This window comes from Trachurus japonicus, chromosome 10 (genome assembly GCF_045865225.1).
Source record: "Trachurus japonicus isolate A0001 chromosome 10, Traja_1.0".
Lineage (NCBI taxonomy): Eukaryota > Metazoa > Chordata > Actinopteri > Carangiformes > Carangidae > Trachurus > Trachurus japonicus.
This window is the reverse complement of record NC_140916.1, coordinates 12,273,026-12,291,201: the sequence shown is the minus strand read 5'-3', so window position 1 is coordinate 12,291,201 and position 18,176 is coordinate 12,273,026. Positions and strand designations below refer to the sequence as shown.

The 18,176-nt window shown below is 41.9% G+C and overlaps 1 protein-coding gene across 2 annotated transcripts in view; it reads right to left on the bottom strand.

The window, feature by feature from the left end:
• Positions 1-3,586: 3,586 nt before the first annotated feature.
• Positions 3,587-18,176, bottom strand: part of rab28 (RAB28, member RAS oncogene family) — a 30,151-nt gene continuing 15,561 nt past the window's right edge. The window contains exons 5-8 of one of the 2 annotated variants that reach the window (XM_085789304.1): positions 9,389-9,492; positions 9,215-9,292; positions 6,604-6,705; positions 3,587-5,277 (exon numbers count right to left, since the gene is read on the bottom strand). In XM_085789304.1, coding sequence (XP_085645430.1) covers positions 6,610-6,705; positions 9,215-9,292; positions 9,389-9,492 — 278 coding nt within the window. In that variant the 3' untranslated portion in view covers positions 3,587-5,277; positions 6,604-6,609. The remainder of the gene's footprint in view (positions 5,278-6,603; positions 6,706-9,214; positions 9,293-9,388; positions 9,493-18,176) is intronic. The other variant, XM_085789305.1, reaches the window with a different exon arrangement.

Below are 18,176 nucleotides of genomic sequence, written 5' to 3'. Positions count from 1 at the left end.
CAAATAATGTAATTTATTATCATAGAAAAATTAGCAAATCATTACATCTGGAAAACTGTTCACACTATTCTGCAATTAATACAGTTAATCATGTTTTTGTTCAACTAATTAATCAACCATTTATCTCAGAGTTTTTGCACATCCTGTAAAAAAAAAAAAACTTAAGATTTCTGAGCAGACACTAAACACCCAGAGTGGTGTGAGGTACTTTAAGAGCCGTGTGTATTTGATATTCAAAAGGCCTCAAAAGAAGTTCAGTGGACTGTGCCTTTAACATGGGTCAGCAAGTAGCAGTCTATCATTACAGGTCATTCTTAAATGATGGTTGTAGTGTTTTGTCAAAAGCTTAAACACCACCTGTGTGTTTTTTTTTTATTGAAAGGATATCACACACTCAGCAAAGAGGCTCTTGCTTTGTTATTGCTCTTACTGCTCTCATTGCCCCCCACCCCCCTTTCCCCTCTCCATCTAAAATCTGATACAAGAGCTTTTCAGTTTTAAGTGCTATTCATTACAGCCCACTGGAAATAGCAGTCATCCATGGCCTCTAAAGAGGGAGACTTTAAGTTTTCTGTCCCCATGCCTCTTTTTCAGAATCTGTGCTTTTACTGGCACATCTTCTCAACCCGACCAACGGACTATAAATATGACCCCTCTGAATGCCCACATCCTTGCCCCTAAAATAAATCATGTGCCTCTCAGGCGGAGCAGACACACGGCACCTACCGGGACAGTCCCGTCTGTCTGCTCAGGCCGCTGCCGTCTGCAAACCAGACGCGCAGCAGACTTCTCAGATCACAATCTACCAACACAACGCTCTCATACTTGGGGACACCCACAGACAACGGAGGAGAGCAAACGTCTGAAGTACCCTGGGAACCATGAGCGCTTGCTGGCTCTCTCCCTGCCTTGCTTTAGCCTGTCACTCCTCTTGCTGCCGTCTGGCCCGCTGCTCTCTGACAGAGAATAGGAGCCAGTGTGGGGACCGGGGGGACTGGAGCTCATCATAGGGGTTGACTCAGTCCTGCCTACTCCCTCAACGCTGTGGGTCTGGCACTCTGCACAGGTGGAAAACGGAAGAGGGTGAGTGGGTAATCACGAGGGTGTTGGCTCCGTTCTGCCCACACACACAAAAAAGAGAAAAAAAAAGCACAGCCCACAACTATGGCCCTCTTACCAGCTTGTCATGTGTGGCTTTTTGAGACTGTCATCGCAGAGTTTCGGCAATGAGAAACACAGACAGTGAGGAAGAGGAAAGAGAAATACAAAAAAGCAAAAAGCGCCCACTGAACTGAAGTGAAAACTTTTCTCTCAGCTCAAGAGGCAAGAAGAGAAGTGTTTTGGTTTTGTGAGGGAGCAAAACTTATTCTGAGACTACAAAGTAGTGAGCAAATTTAAGGTGTCACAGTGGTTAGCTAAATATCAACAAATACATGGTACAGTTTGTCTGTTTACTCCAGGTATGTGTACCCAAACGGAGAGTGAGCAAACACCTAAACCACCCAACACACACAATGATTCACACGGAGCAGACCAAAGAAACAGGCAGACAAATTCATTCTGATGGAAATCGCCCTTGACTTTCACTAATCTGTCAAACGCCTCACCCTCCTCAGGCATTACCCGAGCTGCGATACTCTTCCCTTTCCGTCTTCTGTTGTGAGAGTCTGAGCTGGAAACAGGGGGGGGGGGCTGCAGTTGTTTTCTTTGCAAAAACACCTGTCTAAACAGCAGCAAAGCCAAGGGCAAGACTCGCCTGTCAGCGTCGGTGACAGCTCTTGACAAAAATTCAGCAGAGACGACTCCTAAGACGTCCACTCAAGCGAAACAATGCACGTGTGCTGGAATGACCCCAGCTGGGCCGCCTCATTCACCATTAAGTCCCAGCGTTGCTCGTAGCAGCTCTGCAGCAGACAGACAGACAGACAGACGGTGACATTTAACAACACCTGGGTATGAGGATAAAATGAAAATGTTCCCGTAAAGATATCGCCTTCGTTTTGTTTGTCTCCGCGCTTTTGAATGCACTTAATCCTTCTGGATACATTAGCGGGTTTCAGTGACATTGACTCAGCCAAAAAAAAAAAAAAAAGGCTAAACCCAAAACCAGAACCCTCTTATAGTTGTGTGACAGCAACAAAGGGATGGACTACTTAGGTGATTAATTAATACAGCTTACAACCATTTATAAAGCCGTTTGTATCATCTGTCCAGAGTGGATTTAGGGGCCGTTTCAGTGAAGATTTACTGAACAAAGACCAGGTGGCTCATTAGCTACCAGAGACTTAGCTTAGACTCTATGGAGGGGATCTCTGGGGTGGTCAAGTTTCAGTCCTTATGCTTAAATTTCAACACATGGATGCTTAATCTGTAATGCCCTCATCAGCTATAGTCCGGTTCCCATCATCTGCTGCTCACATGAGCACCTCCGGGGCCTGTTCCTGTTGGTTTACATTATCATCACCAAGTGAAAAATTGCAGTGACACCAAGGCCCAAATGCGGCAATAAGCTAACAAAGGCTGAGTAATGAGAAACTCTGCACAGTGCGCACATTCATAGTTCGAGTTCGTATTCTGGTAAAGCTACACCGCTCAAACTAACATCATTTGCTAATTCAGGATACATGCATGGCTTAGCGAATTAAATTCTGATTCCCGGGGACCGACGTGACATTTAGCCTAAGTTCTCACTTTGGTCTGTGGGACAGATGTGCAGTTGATACAAAGTATACAAAAGAAAACAGCAAATTATCATGGTTGGGAAGGGTTTCTGCTTAAAAAATGAACTACTGAGTAATGTTCTCTCACCTCTAATGCAATTATGTAGTGCAAAAGTATGATGTCAAGCCAGAAGGGACAATTTCCTTTTAAGATATAAATGATAACATGAATGTAATCAGAGCCCATATGAGTGGCAGATTAAAGGATTTGATTAAGTAATTGAATGATTAATTTATTTCGGTTTAAGTTGCCCATTGCCCTACATTTTACCTGCTTTCCCCGGTTACAGGAGTTGTCCACTGCTGACTGAACCTGAAACAGGATCAAACAGCTTCCTGCTGCAAAATGATGTGTAGGCTAGGTGTGTAACATCTCCTGACAACATTTTGTAAACTTCAGTTCTTTCGGTAGCGAAAAGAATATATGTAAGACTACATGGTAATTTCACCTTCTAACCCAGTGTTTTTCAACCTTGGGGTTGGGACCCCATGTGGGGTTAGGGTGAAATGTCTAGTAAAAATAACTACTTTTTTTTTTTTTTTTTAATTATAATTAAAAACATTACACACAATCATAAACAACTGTTTTCTATACTTTCACCTTCCCGAATATAAGTCGAGTTCAAATAAAATGCAGCATATAAAAATATGACCTGGCGCATCTTGATTGACGTGCAGTCACATGATTGCGGGGTCGCCAGAAATTTGTCATGTCAAAAATGGGGTCACAAGCCAAAAAATGTTGGAAACCACTGTTCTAACCACTTTTTAAAATCAAACATTGTGAAAGACTTTCACAGACCTGCTGACTCTGTTAAACAATACCACACAAAATTATGTATTCAAAGATGCAAAGATACAAATCATTGTTTTTCATGTAGCATTTTTATTTTGAAACACAGAACTGTGTTGCTGTATATACCGTCAACTAAACATTCACTTTAAACTGTACATTCATAATTTTTTTTAAGCGTACATCTTGTTTGCATCATCAGAATTTACAGGATCCCTTGTGATGATTTCTGATCAATGAAAGGAGCTTTGAAATGAAGCAGAGGTTGCTTTTATTGTACAAACACATATTTTACACATATGGCATATAAATCGGTAGGTAGACACCAGAGTGATCCCATCATACCAACATATACTATCACGTGGAAACTTTATTGACACAACAGGTTGAACATACAATACGTATCTCAGTCGTCTCTATTCGTACACAAACTGTAAATAAATCGAGCTAAAAGAATGTGGACAAGATGAAGATCCTATGAAACATAATTATGCATCATAGCCATTCTTCAATGCAAACTTCTGTTCTATAACGGACAGTTGAATAAGGCTACGTAGAGATCTAATAAAATGTTACACATCTCAGCTCAGCTGGTGTTCAGTTCAACACTCACTCAGTCATATTCATCTAGCTTTATCAACACTTTATCAACTTTATCATCTGAACTGCTCTCCATCAGGACCGACCCAGCAAACGTAATGAAACATCTAGACAACGGAGAAAACTACTGATGATATCGGTGGTGATGCAAATGATTTGGATAAAATCTGAAGAATAGAGAATAGAAAATGTAAATCTTGATTGTTTTTGTTTGTTTTTAAGACTGTAAAACTTTAATATTTCTATGTAAAATAAGAGTACACAGTTCACGTCACAGCACCGCTAGTGCAAGCCCCTAATTGGCAAATCAAAAACAGAGATTAATTTTGGTCCACTACAGCATTTTAACGCCAACTTCCCATTTCTGTTTAACTGAGGAGCAACACAGACATAAAAGAAGAAACTCTCACTAAGTCATGAGAGAACATTTGGTTTTAACTCCCTGTCGACGTCCCATTATTTCTTACCGTGAATCCACTCTGCAGTCGTAGGGACAGAGACAGATTCAACAGGTGTCCATGATGTTATCTTTAGAAATATACGTACTGCAGCAAATCTAATCATGACACAAGTGTCCCTAATAGCAGAGGAGGGCGGATATAAAAATATTTTCAAATACTAGAGTTGCTGATTATAGTTGTATGTATATCTCCTTTAGACAATCAGATTCATATAACACGTGAATCAAGTAATTGCTTTGAGTCTTTTTTATATATATTAAAAATGATTCGTAGAAATAAAAGGATAGCTGCGTGTAAACTTGAAAGAAAAATTGAGGTCCCACATCCTTTTTTGGTAAACCACTCTAGAAAACTTCTCTGCTACTGTAAATGTCTGAACAAGAGGCCAAGGCCGCGAAAACAGCACAGTCTGTTCTTCATCTCACCCGAACAACGAGCACACACAGGAAATACAGAAAACACACTCTCAGCACTTTTCATTCAGTCGCCCTCTCAAAAATCCCGAAGTAAGGAATACTGACCGAAGACAATTTTACATTTTAGTTGTGTGTGTGTGTGTGCGTATTTGTGTTTATGTGTGTGCGTGGGTGGTGGGAAAGGTGGGGGGGGGTCACTGCACCACACACATGGAGCTGCGAGGGGGGTTGACTGTCCTGGTCACGGAGTCCTGGCTGTAGTTCACGATGTCTGCCTTCACCACACGCTGAGAAGATGCAAACACACAGACGGAATTAAGAAAAATCTTCAGTCAAATCATCACAGTGAGAATGAGGCTCAAAGTAGAGACAGGGAACAAAACCAGGGAGATGCAGGTAGAAACTAGAGAAGCACTGAGAGCTGAGCACAGAGAGGCTTGATAAAACACCAAAACTCCACTTCCCAGTATCTCTAATGCGAAGTAATAGGTCTGTTGTATGAATCTGTACAAAATATTAGATGTTAAAATCCAGTTAAGTAATACAGTGGCCTATTTGTTTTTTTTAAAGTATATTTTTTTTTGGCTTTTCATGCCTTTATTCGATAGGACAGTTGAGAGTGTGACAGGAAATGGGAGGCAGAGATGGGGGGAATGACATGCAGGATAGGGCCGTCCGACGCGGGACTCGAACCGGGGCCACCTGCAGCGAGGACTATAGCCTCAACACATGGGGCGGGTGCTCTACCAACTGAGCTAAACACCGCCCCATACAGTGGCCTATTTGTGCAGTAGTAATGCTAAGATAACGTCTATAGCTTGATATTTAAAGGGGAACTATGCAAGTCCGGTTGGTTTTCCGATGTTTTGCTAATCCTTCTCCTGCCATGTGCATTTGTTTTCAACAAAGCCGGTGAGAAATCAATCAATGGAGCGGTAGATAATGTTATATTATCATATACGATATATATTTATGTAGTCTTATCTGTCATAAACAAGAGATCATGGGTTACTGGGTGCGTTTGTGTCCGCAGAGACAAGAGCTGGGACACCGGGTCAACGGCGACGCTAGGTGGAAGGCAAAGAGCCTCCATTCAGTCACAAGTCATTTATTTAACCATCACAATTACTCCAAAGCTGTTTAATGAAGTTAAAAATCTTGCATAGTTCCTCTTTAACTGATAGCTATGAGAGCCGCTAGCTCTTCTCATGTAACTTTTCTGGCAGTAGTTGTGTGTCTCACATGCTGAATGTCTAAATCTTTAACAGTGAGAATCCGGCAATGATTTAAGACACTGGTCAAAATGTTTGTGTAGCCCTGACCCAGACGGAGGTCAAACTGGAGTCAGGTCTGTTTCCATCATGAAGGGTTTTTCTCACTACATCAATCTCAACCGACTCACCAAAAGAGCACATAGTTTGGATTCATAGGACAGTTTAGCAAAATACAACAACCTCTCTGATAACACCATATATTGTTGTATTCTAATCCGAACCACAGGCACTAAATACGTCCACTACCACGACTCCACTACTGTTTCTACAAAGCTACTGTTTCTAGCAGATATATGACAGATGGGCTGAAATATATCTGTGTTAACTGTACAAACATACTTCCAGCTACTGAACAGAACATATTTTGCTTTGCTGGGTGTTTTCTTGTCTAATTGGGCCTTCGTCCTGTGGGTAGTCCACCAGCTCAGCCTTCACGATCCTCTGAGCAGGTTCAACGTGTCAGAGCAGTCAGAGTGATGGAGGTAAGCAAAGAGACAAAGAAAGAAAGAAAGAAAGAAAGAAAGAAAGAAAGAAAGAAAGAAAGAAAGAAAGAAAGAAAGAAAGAAAGAAAGAAAGAAAGAAAGAAAGAAAGAGGATAAAGGACCAAAGCAGGAGAGGAAGATGAGAGACCAAAGACAGAAAGGAATAGGAAAAGATGAGATGGTTGTGGGGTGAGAGAAATGAACAAGACATGTAAGAAACAAAAACAAGACAAAAAACATGGAGCAAGCCTTTTTGATCTGTCTACATTTGATGTTTTTATAGATTTATATACATCCTAAAACACACTGTTGGGTCTTTTGCTAAACAACCACAGAAGAGGCCAACAGACGGCTGAATACCAGGCCCTGGTTGGCCGTCTGATTAACGAGCTGCCGAAGCCTGGTGTCGGTGAGTCAGTGAGTGATCCACGGCCTGTGTATCTGATCCAGCAGACAGAGGACCATGACGGAGAGGGCTGCCAGGCAGATATAATACTGTCAGGGGTCGTGACCCTCATGTTCAGCTCTCTGAACCTGACAACTGATAATGAGACTGCGCTGGCCCCCACAGCGAGACCCAGAGCCACGAAGAGCTCAAAGCCTCGTCTCTGTATCGGTGACGCAAACTCAGTCGGTCCAGTCCTCAATAGTATAAGACTTATATGTGTTGTATTATTATGAATTTTTGTGGTGTGTATTTTTTTCTAGATAGAAATTGACTGAAACTAAAACAATAGCTATATTTATCAATAAACAGAATTTTATTGGAACTATTTTACATTTTAATAATATCCAGTTCCTGATCTTTAAATGTGACGATTTACTACTTTTTTGTTTTCAATCATTTTGAACTGCATATCTTCGGGTTTTGGTTTGTTGTTTGGACAAAACTAAACATTTGTCACCTTTCTTTTTTCTGGTATTCTAATGCTTTTAATATTTCTGGAAATGTCCCTTTTTGTTGTAAAATTAGTGTTGACAAATCTACTGAATAGCGTTGAAAAGAGTCGGGCAAAAAGTAATTTTTCCTCCCAGAGACTGCAGCCCATCATAATGAGGTCGTTACCGAGTTGCATTTTCTATGAAACTCTATGATAAGTTCATAAATTCACATTTATATACTTAAAACACTTCACATTGTGAGGTTTTGTGTTATAGTGAACTAGTTTCAGCCCTTTCCCATGAAGAACAAACTCTATCCATCCACTCGTCTGCCATGATTAGCCTGGATTAAAGCACTTTGCTTTATTGACAGAGCTTTCGCGGGGAGGGGAGGAAGAGGAGAGTAGATGGACGGCTCCATTAGTCGATGGTCATTTCTATTCAGTCAGCAGCGGTGTCGGAGAGAGGAGAGGGGCTTGAGAATTTGTCCAGTCCTTCCCCTACATGCTCTCCCTTCTCCAGAGGTCCTGACCCCTCTGTAGCCCCCAGGCTCATCAACCACTGCCCAGCCAGAGTGGCTCCAACCGGTCATATCAGACGGAGGATTAATGCCTCTGGGGGAGGTGACCTTGTAAATCCTACAGCTGCCACCACCGGGCACCTCGGTCTGGCTGGCAAGCTGAGACCCTGTTTTGTTTTCGGGCCTCGAAACGGTGGGAGATAAACCAAATAAATCAGACGGCCGCTTCTAACCTCCTCACCCCTACAACTGCCTACCTTTAACCTCCGGCTTCACGCGTTAATGTGGTCAATGTGGGCGTATTTACAGATGGGCAGCGTCAGCGGCAGGTAGGACATCATACGAGGCAGACGTAACAAACTCGTGTTTATACAACAAAAGGTCCTTTACAGTGTGTGGCGACCTCCACTGACCTAACGCACTCCCCGTGACCTCCCTTAAGTTCAGCCGTTCACGTAAAAAGATGAGCCCACATACATCACCAGCTACTTTCACTCTTTTGCTAATCAGCTCTAAATTTAGACACACTGGCTGCATAAATCCAGAGCAGAGAAAAAAAAATCTAAACTAGTTCAAATGTAGCTCAAGATGTTAAATAGAAATGTTGGTGTGATTTGGAACGACCTGCCTGAGGAGATAAGCTGTGTGGACTCAGTTTTTACAGACTTGCTTTCATTCTCTTCTTTCATCATCATCTATTTTATCACACAGTTTTACTCAGATGCTCTTAGTTTTACTTTACACCTTCTTCTGTTTTAGCTCTTTTATTCCATGTTTTCTATTTTTATCATATATTTTTAATTATTTTATCTAACCAACTGCACCCTGCATTTTAATTTAAGTCCTCCTGGTCTCAATTTGTTTTCGGGTTCTCTCCTATTGCCTGTGTTGTTGTATTGCTTGAGCAATCCATCTCTTATGGTTTTATGGCATTTGTGACTTGGTTCTTATGTTGTTTTGTGAAGAACTTTGTATGTTTTTTGTATTGTATGTTTTTAAAGGTGCTATAAATAAAGTTATTATTATTATTATTTTAGAGATAAACCTTGATGTGATTTTAGCTCACCTGGGACTGCTCTATTTCCGCTTTGTTTAGCTTTACACCAAGAATTTCAGCAGCCACCCTCTGGAAACAAAGATAAACCTGGAGAAAGAGAAGGCAAGAAAAGATAATTGATAAGCATTATTAAAGTCACTCATACACATTTTATATTGGATTATTGAACCAGTTGGTACCCACCGAGTCCCCAGTCTTGGCCGACACAAACTGACTAACGAGGCTGTTCTCTTGGCAGAAGCGCTGGTGTTTGTCAGCCTTCACTGTCCTCATGTGCTCCAGGTCGACTGTGGACGAAACACAGCGTGACATGTGAGAAAAAAAGAAAAAAAAAAAACTTGCAAAAGATAGATGGATAGATTTATATGGTGGTTACACAGCACTCGCTACAGGGTTAACTGTCACATGTCAGAACCTAAACAAAAAAGATAACTGTTTACTCTCGAGTTAAGATGGAGGGAGTCTGCCCAGTGTACGAGGACGACGGCGCACATAAAGACACGTGAAAACAAAGCATAATTCAGTTGTTATGTTGCTTTCAAACGCAGCTGCACCGAGTCCACTGATTGTCGTATCTTTTAATTTATGGAGGGGGGGGGGGGGGGGGGGGGGGGGGCGTCATCTCAGGGGGTTTGAGAGTGGACATGATCAATTTAGTGGCCCCGAGCTTTCTTTCCCAGCTGGTATTAAAGCTCGATGTGACACATTCCTCGGTGTAAGTCTAGTACAGTTGCACCCCGAAGCCATTGAGCCTCTGTTTGACCCGAAACAGACAAACCAGGCCAGCTGCAGAGAAATACTTAAGAAACAATATGTGGATGACCGAAGTCTTCAGGCTACACTCACAGTGAGAGTGCAGATGGAGAAAACAGTTTGACTTATGAGCGTGCCGGCCTTTAAGGTGGGCACACAGGCCCAAGAACTGGGACTGTCACCTTCATGCTGATTTAGTGCGAGCACACAATGACAGCGCCTTCCTTTTTACCTATTGTGATCGCGTCTCTGTGCATTCGACTCCTGTGCACTGATACCAGGCGCTTTGCTTCTCTCCTTCCTCGCTATGGGGTCACGCCGGGGTCGGTGAGGAAGGTCACCTGGGGGTCTTGCTGCTGAAAGCAATAGCTTCGCTCTTTATTTCTGGCTTTGTGCAAGAAGGCGGCCACGCCCGCTATCTGGTGCATACATGACTATGTTAGCTGGAGGAGGTCAGGCTACTGTACGGTGTTGCGTTTCTCTCGTCCCCCCGAGTTTTGCTCTTTGTGTGAGGTTTCATTGAAGTTGTCAGGGATTTACCCTGTTCTCATGCCCCTTACTGTGTCTGTGTGTGTGTGTGTGTGTGTGTGTGTGTGTGTGTGTGTGTGTGTGTGTGTGTGTGTGTGTGTGTGTGTGTGTGTGTGTGTGTGTGTGTGTGTGTGTGTGTGTGTGTGTGTGCAGGAGGAAAAGGCCAGAAGCAGAGAAAGAAAGAGAGACAGATACATGGCAAGGAGGAAATGTAAACACTGCACCAACCCAGAATTAAAGTTATATAAAATATATATAAAATATAAGTTTTGTGACCCTAATATGTTCGCGGTCAATCCACAGAGGTAAAGAAAATACAATTTTAAAAGAACGAAAAGCAAATATTACCGCCACATACATAGGGGACATGTAAACACAAAGTGTCCTGGGCAAGGGAAGACACTTTTACAACTACTCAATGTCCAGGCCAGGCTGTCATGTCTCTGCTCGTACATAAACATGGCCGTCTCATGGGCGTCAGCAGGTTATTAATTCCAGTCATTAACAGCCGAGGTACCCAGCATGCTACTAGAGGTAAACACAACTAATCCTTTAGATCCTGCACACTTGGGAAAGGTTATCAATCATGTGTCACAGTCAGATTAGCCAACATTAACATGGTGGCCCAAGAGCCCAGGAAGGTACGTTACTGTAAGTTAAAAAGATGTAACGTCAGTGGGAACAGTGGACCAATCAGGTGCAGCAGAAATCAGAGATAAGCAGGAATAAAATAAAAAAACAGACAATCATCTTTAAATTCATTGTTACTGAGCAGGGATTCCAAAACTGTGGTGTGCAAGCTGCCCCTTGAGGGTGCGCAACATGAAAAAAGTAATGGAAGCGCTATTTTTACTAATAAATAAATAAATAACTCACAATGTAAATAGTAAAATTCTAGAAAATCATGTGTAAACTTTAATAAAAAACATTTTAATAAATCCTTCTAACAAAAAAATGTACCCAGAATGCACTTGACCTCCTGCCAGCAGCCTAACTAACAGGCAAAAACTGCAAGTAGCTTGTTGTGACAGCTACAGTAGCACACACATATGCAAGAATGCAGAGCTGGCTATGAATTTAATTTTTTTAATGCCTTTTTTTATGTGTTGGGCATTGGGGGTGTGTTAGCGAGGTCAAAAAGTGTGGGAACAACTGTTATAGAGCACACACTCATTTCCTAATCTGAACTTAATGAACCTAAACAATGTTATAGACATGACATTATCAATATCCCAAGAAAACAATCTGTCACCTGCAGCATTGTTTCCATGTGTAAAGTTCATTCTTGACCTTGAAAAAAAAGCAGTTTCCTATAAACCCTGAAAAAAAGGTCTATTTAGTAATTGTTGTGCAGCTTTTCTTGATCAGCTGATGGGCTTCGGCCAGTTGTTATGCAGCTACAGATGTTCAAACCGTCATTGTGCTAACACTTAAACCTTGAAATGCCAAAACTTTTTTTTTTTTTTTTCATTTAATCTTTGTGACAACTGGACAAACTCTGTCCGCAAATGAAGATAATCTGGTTTGATTAAGACAAATCCTGACTTTGTGGTGCCAGTATTTTGTCAAAATATGTTCCAATAGAAAATGCATCATTATACATGACATGAGTTGTGGATAAAGCACGTGGCTCCTTTTAGTCACTGAATGAGAGCATAGCTGGGCCCACACATTCTTACAGAAGAATTTAGCAGCATGTGGCATCTGTCTGTGTAAACGCAATACAAGACTAATCCCACAGTTTCAGTGTTTTGCTCCATTTTTCTCCCTAATGTACCCATTTCTACTTATCAGGTCAAAACAATCTTCCTCCGATGATCTGGTTTCCCTCTGTTTCTGTCAAACTGTACATCAGCTTAACAACCCCTAGGAAGTGACTGCAAACACGAAATAAACTGTTTGGGCCTCCAAGCGCATGGAGATAGTGGAGGGGGATCATCACTCGTCAAGAGCGATGGCCCTCCCTCGCTCCGGTCACCATCAGTGTTTATTTAAAAGGTCTGCCTGTCACTGCGGTAAATTGCAAGACAACAGTTAGAGATTAATATCTGGCGGATAAATTAGGCTTTTACCGTAAAAAACCCAGTTTGTTATTGTGGTGACCTATTACATAAGTGGGAACACAATCAAATGAGAAGAAAATATGGATGTTCCTGTCCACAAGTTAGTGTCTGCGGGGATGTCAGCTTAGATCCTTCATGGAAAGAATCCTCTCACTGGCAGACCTGATTATCCTGAAACCAGACAGACTTGGAGAGGTTTTTATGTCACTGAAAAATTGAAATTAGTAAGGAGGTTGGATTTTGGGTTGGATTGATCTGTCTACAGCATGCTGTTAAACCAAAAAGCCCTTGCTTTTTCACTTTCGCTGAAAAGAAGATTATGTATCAACTGTCAGTGACTGAAATTAAATAACCGAGAAACCATTAACGATAAATGAAAATTATCATTAGTGGGCAAAGTGACTTATAGTTGGTGCTATGTGCTGGATATGTTACATGCAACATCATATCCTGGATAAGTCCTTATCCACAAGCACTCTGATAGAGACCAGCGTACTGTGGCATGTAAACACCTGATCCAGGTTTCTGAACAGTTCCTGTTGGTAGAGATATCTGAAGCTGAGACGTTGGGGATTCAATGCACATCTGTCATACAGTTGGTAATAAATACAGGATAGTGGGGTTAGATCAGGGGGATATATATATTTTTTTGGATTTGATTATTTCTGTGTATTTGTGGGCCCAATGTTTTAATAAAGTAGGTTAAAGTGAAAAAATAACAAAGATACCAAGCATGGGCATTTTTCATGTGATAAAGTATTCAGACACGAAATAGGCTCAGGGTTAAATATAGTGTTTCTGTTATATAAAGCTCTGTAGTAGAAATGTAAAAAAAAATTAAGTAAAATGTTCTTTATAGGGCAACTGACTGTAATTTCCGAACCTTAGCAACAATAAGCTACTGGGTTTATAGAGCTGCAAAGTGGGAGGTTTTCAGTTTTCTCAACGCTGCAATCTTTCGCTCTCGCCCTGTGGTTAAGTGCGTCACATGAGTTTTAACCTCTGTGATTGGATGCTTCTTGTCAAAATGCACTTTAGAAGTCATAGCTAACTTCTTTTCACCCGGAAATGTTATGTCAACAATGTGCAGAATTCAAGGATGTATTTTTCCCCTTCGACTTCGCCAACATGTTGCCAAGGCAAAAAACAATAAGCTAATAGCTCTGCACAGGCTAACCAGCTTGAAATCCTACACTGTACTGTGTGATCCTCAGTGGGCTTTTTAAAACCATGCTGTGATAACACAGACACGTACTTACTGTTCTGCCGAGTCGGCTGCTGGGGACCAATTGGAACAGTTTACCCAGCGAGCAACAGCCAGAGAATAAGCTTGACATAACACAGTTAATTGCCGGCAGCCTCGCTTTAAACTAAACAGCAGTTGGTGCAGTGGGGAGTTTGAGGGGCTGAGGGGGTGGAGGGGGTGTGTGTGTGTTTGTGTGAACTGTGTGTGTGTCTATGTGCCTGTGTGTGGTAGTAATGGCCGGGCGTGTGTGTGTTGTCAGAGACTCGGGGCTCCGAGGGGTCATATCCCATTAAGTGAAAGTTACAGGGTTGAGCCTAATCAACCCCAAGGGAGAACCTATCACTTCCAACATTACCTCACACTACGCCTTTAAGACCCTGTTAAGAGGGGTTTGCCTCAGTTTCCCCCTCAATGACGACCGTAAACCGAGTCAGACTGTACAGCGAGGGCAAGGATTATCAAACCAAGTCCAATTCCTAATGAAATGACTTACAACTGTCTGAGCAGACTGTGCGCTGTGCTCCGTTAAGTTAAAAAACATCCCTGAACTATTCTGCGGCTCTGACATTCAATAGGGCTCTGTGAGTCTCTGCTGCTGCTACACGCTGCTTAAAATTTTAAGAAACACAAGAGCAGTGTCACCACTTCTGAAGCAAAAAACAGTCTCGTATGTCCTGAAGGATCCTCGTCGTTACTGACGGCAAACTTTCACATCGCCGCAATGTCCCCACATGTCAGACTTTGTTTAACACAGTGCATTGAGATGTTACCAAATGAAATCCATTCATTGTCGACAAACGTCTGACACATCTCTGCTAACTTATCTCAGGGTTCATCTTGTAATCATTATCTCACATCACAAGACATTCTGTATATCTGATCTTTATTGTCCACCTCCTAGCACACTGCTACCTATTAAGGCCTAGGGTTGGGATTCAATATTATTTTACCTAATTCAAAGTCAGAATCTGGTCCTTTCAAATCTCAAATTTAATTTTCATTATTTGCAAGTGACTAGGGTTTCAAATATCTGCATCTTAACAATTACGTTTATCTTTTATGATCACCTGTTGCTGGGTTAAGAAATATTACAGTTTTTTGTGCTAGAGTTTAAATTAATCTACATTAATATTTATTAAGCTGGCATGTGGGGATGATACAGATACTCATCAACTATGACTGACATCGGCTGACCGACAGGCAATAACAAAAACAGTTTTTATTAGTGGTAGGAAATCACCAGAGGTACATCATGCGATATGATGTTATCAAGATACTTGTGTCTCAACACAATATTATTGCGATATTAAAAATATTTCCATATGCTGCCATATACTGCGATTGATTCGTTTTTTTTCAACGGCAAATGATGACTTGAAAACTTGAAATAAAAACTTTGTTAAGATCTCTTTTCGCATTTGTATATTAATACAATATCACCATGCAAAATATTGTGACACTGTGCTGTATGGATTTATTCCCCCACCCCTCGTATTTATACATTGCAGATACCAACTCTTAGCACATAGCACACCACCCTCCCACTGCCCCTGCACTTGTGGCACTAATAAACATCTTCATGCTTGTACTAATACACAATACAAACAATACAATGAAAACATGCTCTCTAGTGACCACACACTCTACATGGTCACTTAAATGTCCAAGTCACATTCAGTTGAACACACTCTGTAACGTCCCGCCAACAACTTAGACCAGTTAAATAAATGTGACAAAAAAACAGCACGTCAAAGGGCACTTAGACACTTTATCATGTAAGTTATTATTAAACTGCAGGAGTTTGAAACAGCAGCAGAGCAATTTCCTCTAAAAGTCCGATAGCAAACATGAGAGATTAATTGTGACATCTGATTTACACTTTAATTTTCTGGTGTAAGATATTGGGGAAACTTTACAAGCTTAAAAAGTCAGTTACAGTGTAATGAATCATTCTGTGCCATGTCTGATTGAATTAGACATTGATTTAAATTTTACAGCACAAGTGGCCAATAAAACAAAATGACTGGCGGGAATTTATGTGAAGCATTTAAATGACTGAGTCCAACTGGTTTACATGACCTGGAGTGAGCTCGTAAACACTGGGGGTTTTGAAATATGAAGGGTGTGACGAGTCTCTACCTGTATTAAAATATGGACTGCATGATCAAAATGAAAACAATAACTACTATCTCCTATCCTTTTTATATATATAAAAAAAGTAGTGGCTTCTCCCCAGCTTTTTTATTCAGGAATACAGTATCATACAGAAGTGCCTCTGTTGTGTTTTCTTTACTCTTCAGACACTATGCAGTCATTCAGAAGTCGGGTAACTATGCAAACGGCACTCTTGCACATTTAATTAGACCTTAACAGTGTAGATATTGTTTACAGTAGGCAACGTTTATTTTCTGAGGCTTGGAACATCTATATTTAATGCAAAAGTACCTGAAACTTAAAATTATTTTAATATTACCCTTGGCTTTGACAGAACATACTTCCTGCATCGGTGCAGTTGCACAATATTGCAGCAATCTGTTGCCAGTTGTGTACGGCTGTTAATGACTATGGGCATTGTACAACTTGACCTAAACTGGCGGTGGGATAATTAGAAATAATAATCAGGATATTAAAAGTTTGAAGGTAAATTATTAATATTATTATGACTCGACTTTTTCTGAGTGAGTACAGACAGATGAAGTGCTGTTAGTAGCCGGGTGTTGTCGAGGTGAGCAGGGCCCGTGCAGGAGACCTCGGGGGAATCCTGACAGAGACAGAGCGCTCTTTGTGCGGCGGCGCCCCTGCCCCGGTGGCCTGAAATGGGCTGGGACCATCAGGGGACTCGCTTTCCACCAGGGCAGAAGTGTTCTGTCGACAGCTCATTGATCACAGCTCATCTTGTCATTTGATCGTTCCTTCAAGAAGCGACGTGCAAGAAACACACACGCACGCACACGCGCGTTCACACTTTCAAACATAATCAGATACTCTGCAGCGGCTAGTAAAACAATGTGGTCTTCCTCTTCTGGTCAAGGAATGTAAAACAGTGACAGTGTCCAGCAGTAGCTCTGCAGCAGGCGGAGAGGGAGCTGTGAGCTGTGAGCTGCTGCGAGTGCGGGGCCGTCGCTGCTACAGTTAAACACGGGGGCCGAGGGCCTTGCAGGCTCGGTTAACAGGCTCCCCGGACTCATGAAAAGTGAACAAAAGACCCAGTTCTGAGCCGACCGCACAAGACGCTGCCCGGGGTTTCACTGGCCATGTCCTCCAAGCTCTCCTGTCGCTGTTAAACTAAGTGGACTTTTATGGGCGAGCAGTAATACATGCCTCTGTGAGACGGCAGCGTAACTACGGGCTATAATACTTACACGGACACACAGGGGAACGTTCGGGATTGTATGCATCGCATCACGATAAGTCTACTTATAATTATAAAGTCTTCCTATGAGCAATGATGGGTTGAACTGGCCGACATATTCGACAGCAGCCAGAGCAGTGAACTGTGACATGGAAAAGAGTGCTCTGCTCATGACTGCCTGAGCAAACATCGACCGAGTTGAAAACCTGAAGCGAGAGGGAGCAGGGTGCAGAGGCGGTGACGTAATATTTCGCACCACAAAAAAAAGGAAAAAAAAGTAGATTTCGCAAAAAATAGTGGTTCTATGTTCATATTTCGCATACGTTTATAATATATGCCCGACGTGGATCCAGATCAATCGGTTATTTACCCAACCCTGTGTCAGCAAAGGCCCCTTCCAGGAATTCCTCCATATCAATGTTGTGGAGCAGCAGAGAAATATAAAGTACAGCCTGAGCATGATGAGGCTTCCAGGCTGCATTCAGGTCAGGTGGCTAAGCTGTGCTGTGCAACTCAAATGGCCCATGACTTACCACACAAGAAGGTATTCGAAGACTGATCATCTACTGCATGTGCAACAATATTTGCTTTATGGATGACTAAAATGAATGAGGACTTTCCATGTTTCGACAGGCATGAGAGTCAAGAGAGATGAGTGCAGCAGCCGTCGGAGCGAGCTGGGTCAAACAGTTGTTACAATTAAATCTAAGCATTTTTGTTCGTTTAGCATTTAGGAGCACCAGGTTTGGCGTCCGATGTGGTAAAGACCACCTATCAGCCACCTGGGCAGGCTTAAATAAACCCTTCAATGTATTTCTTAATCGCAGCTGGACACACGTGTCGGCATAGCAGCTGCAGATTTTTACAGTGACTTATCAGCCACAGTGTAATACAGCTGTAATTCCTCTTTCATCCCCTTTTATCCATTGTTGTAACCTGAATCTCCATTTCCCATCTTTTCCAGACTTTACAGAAAGACAGCAGGGCCACAGTCACTGCGGTTACCGAGACAATTTGATACACACGTCG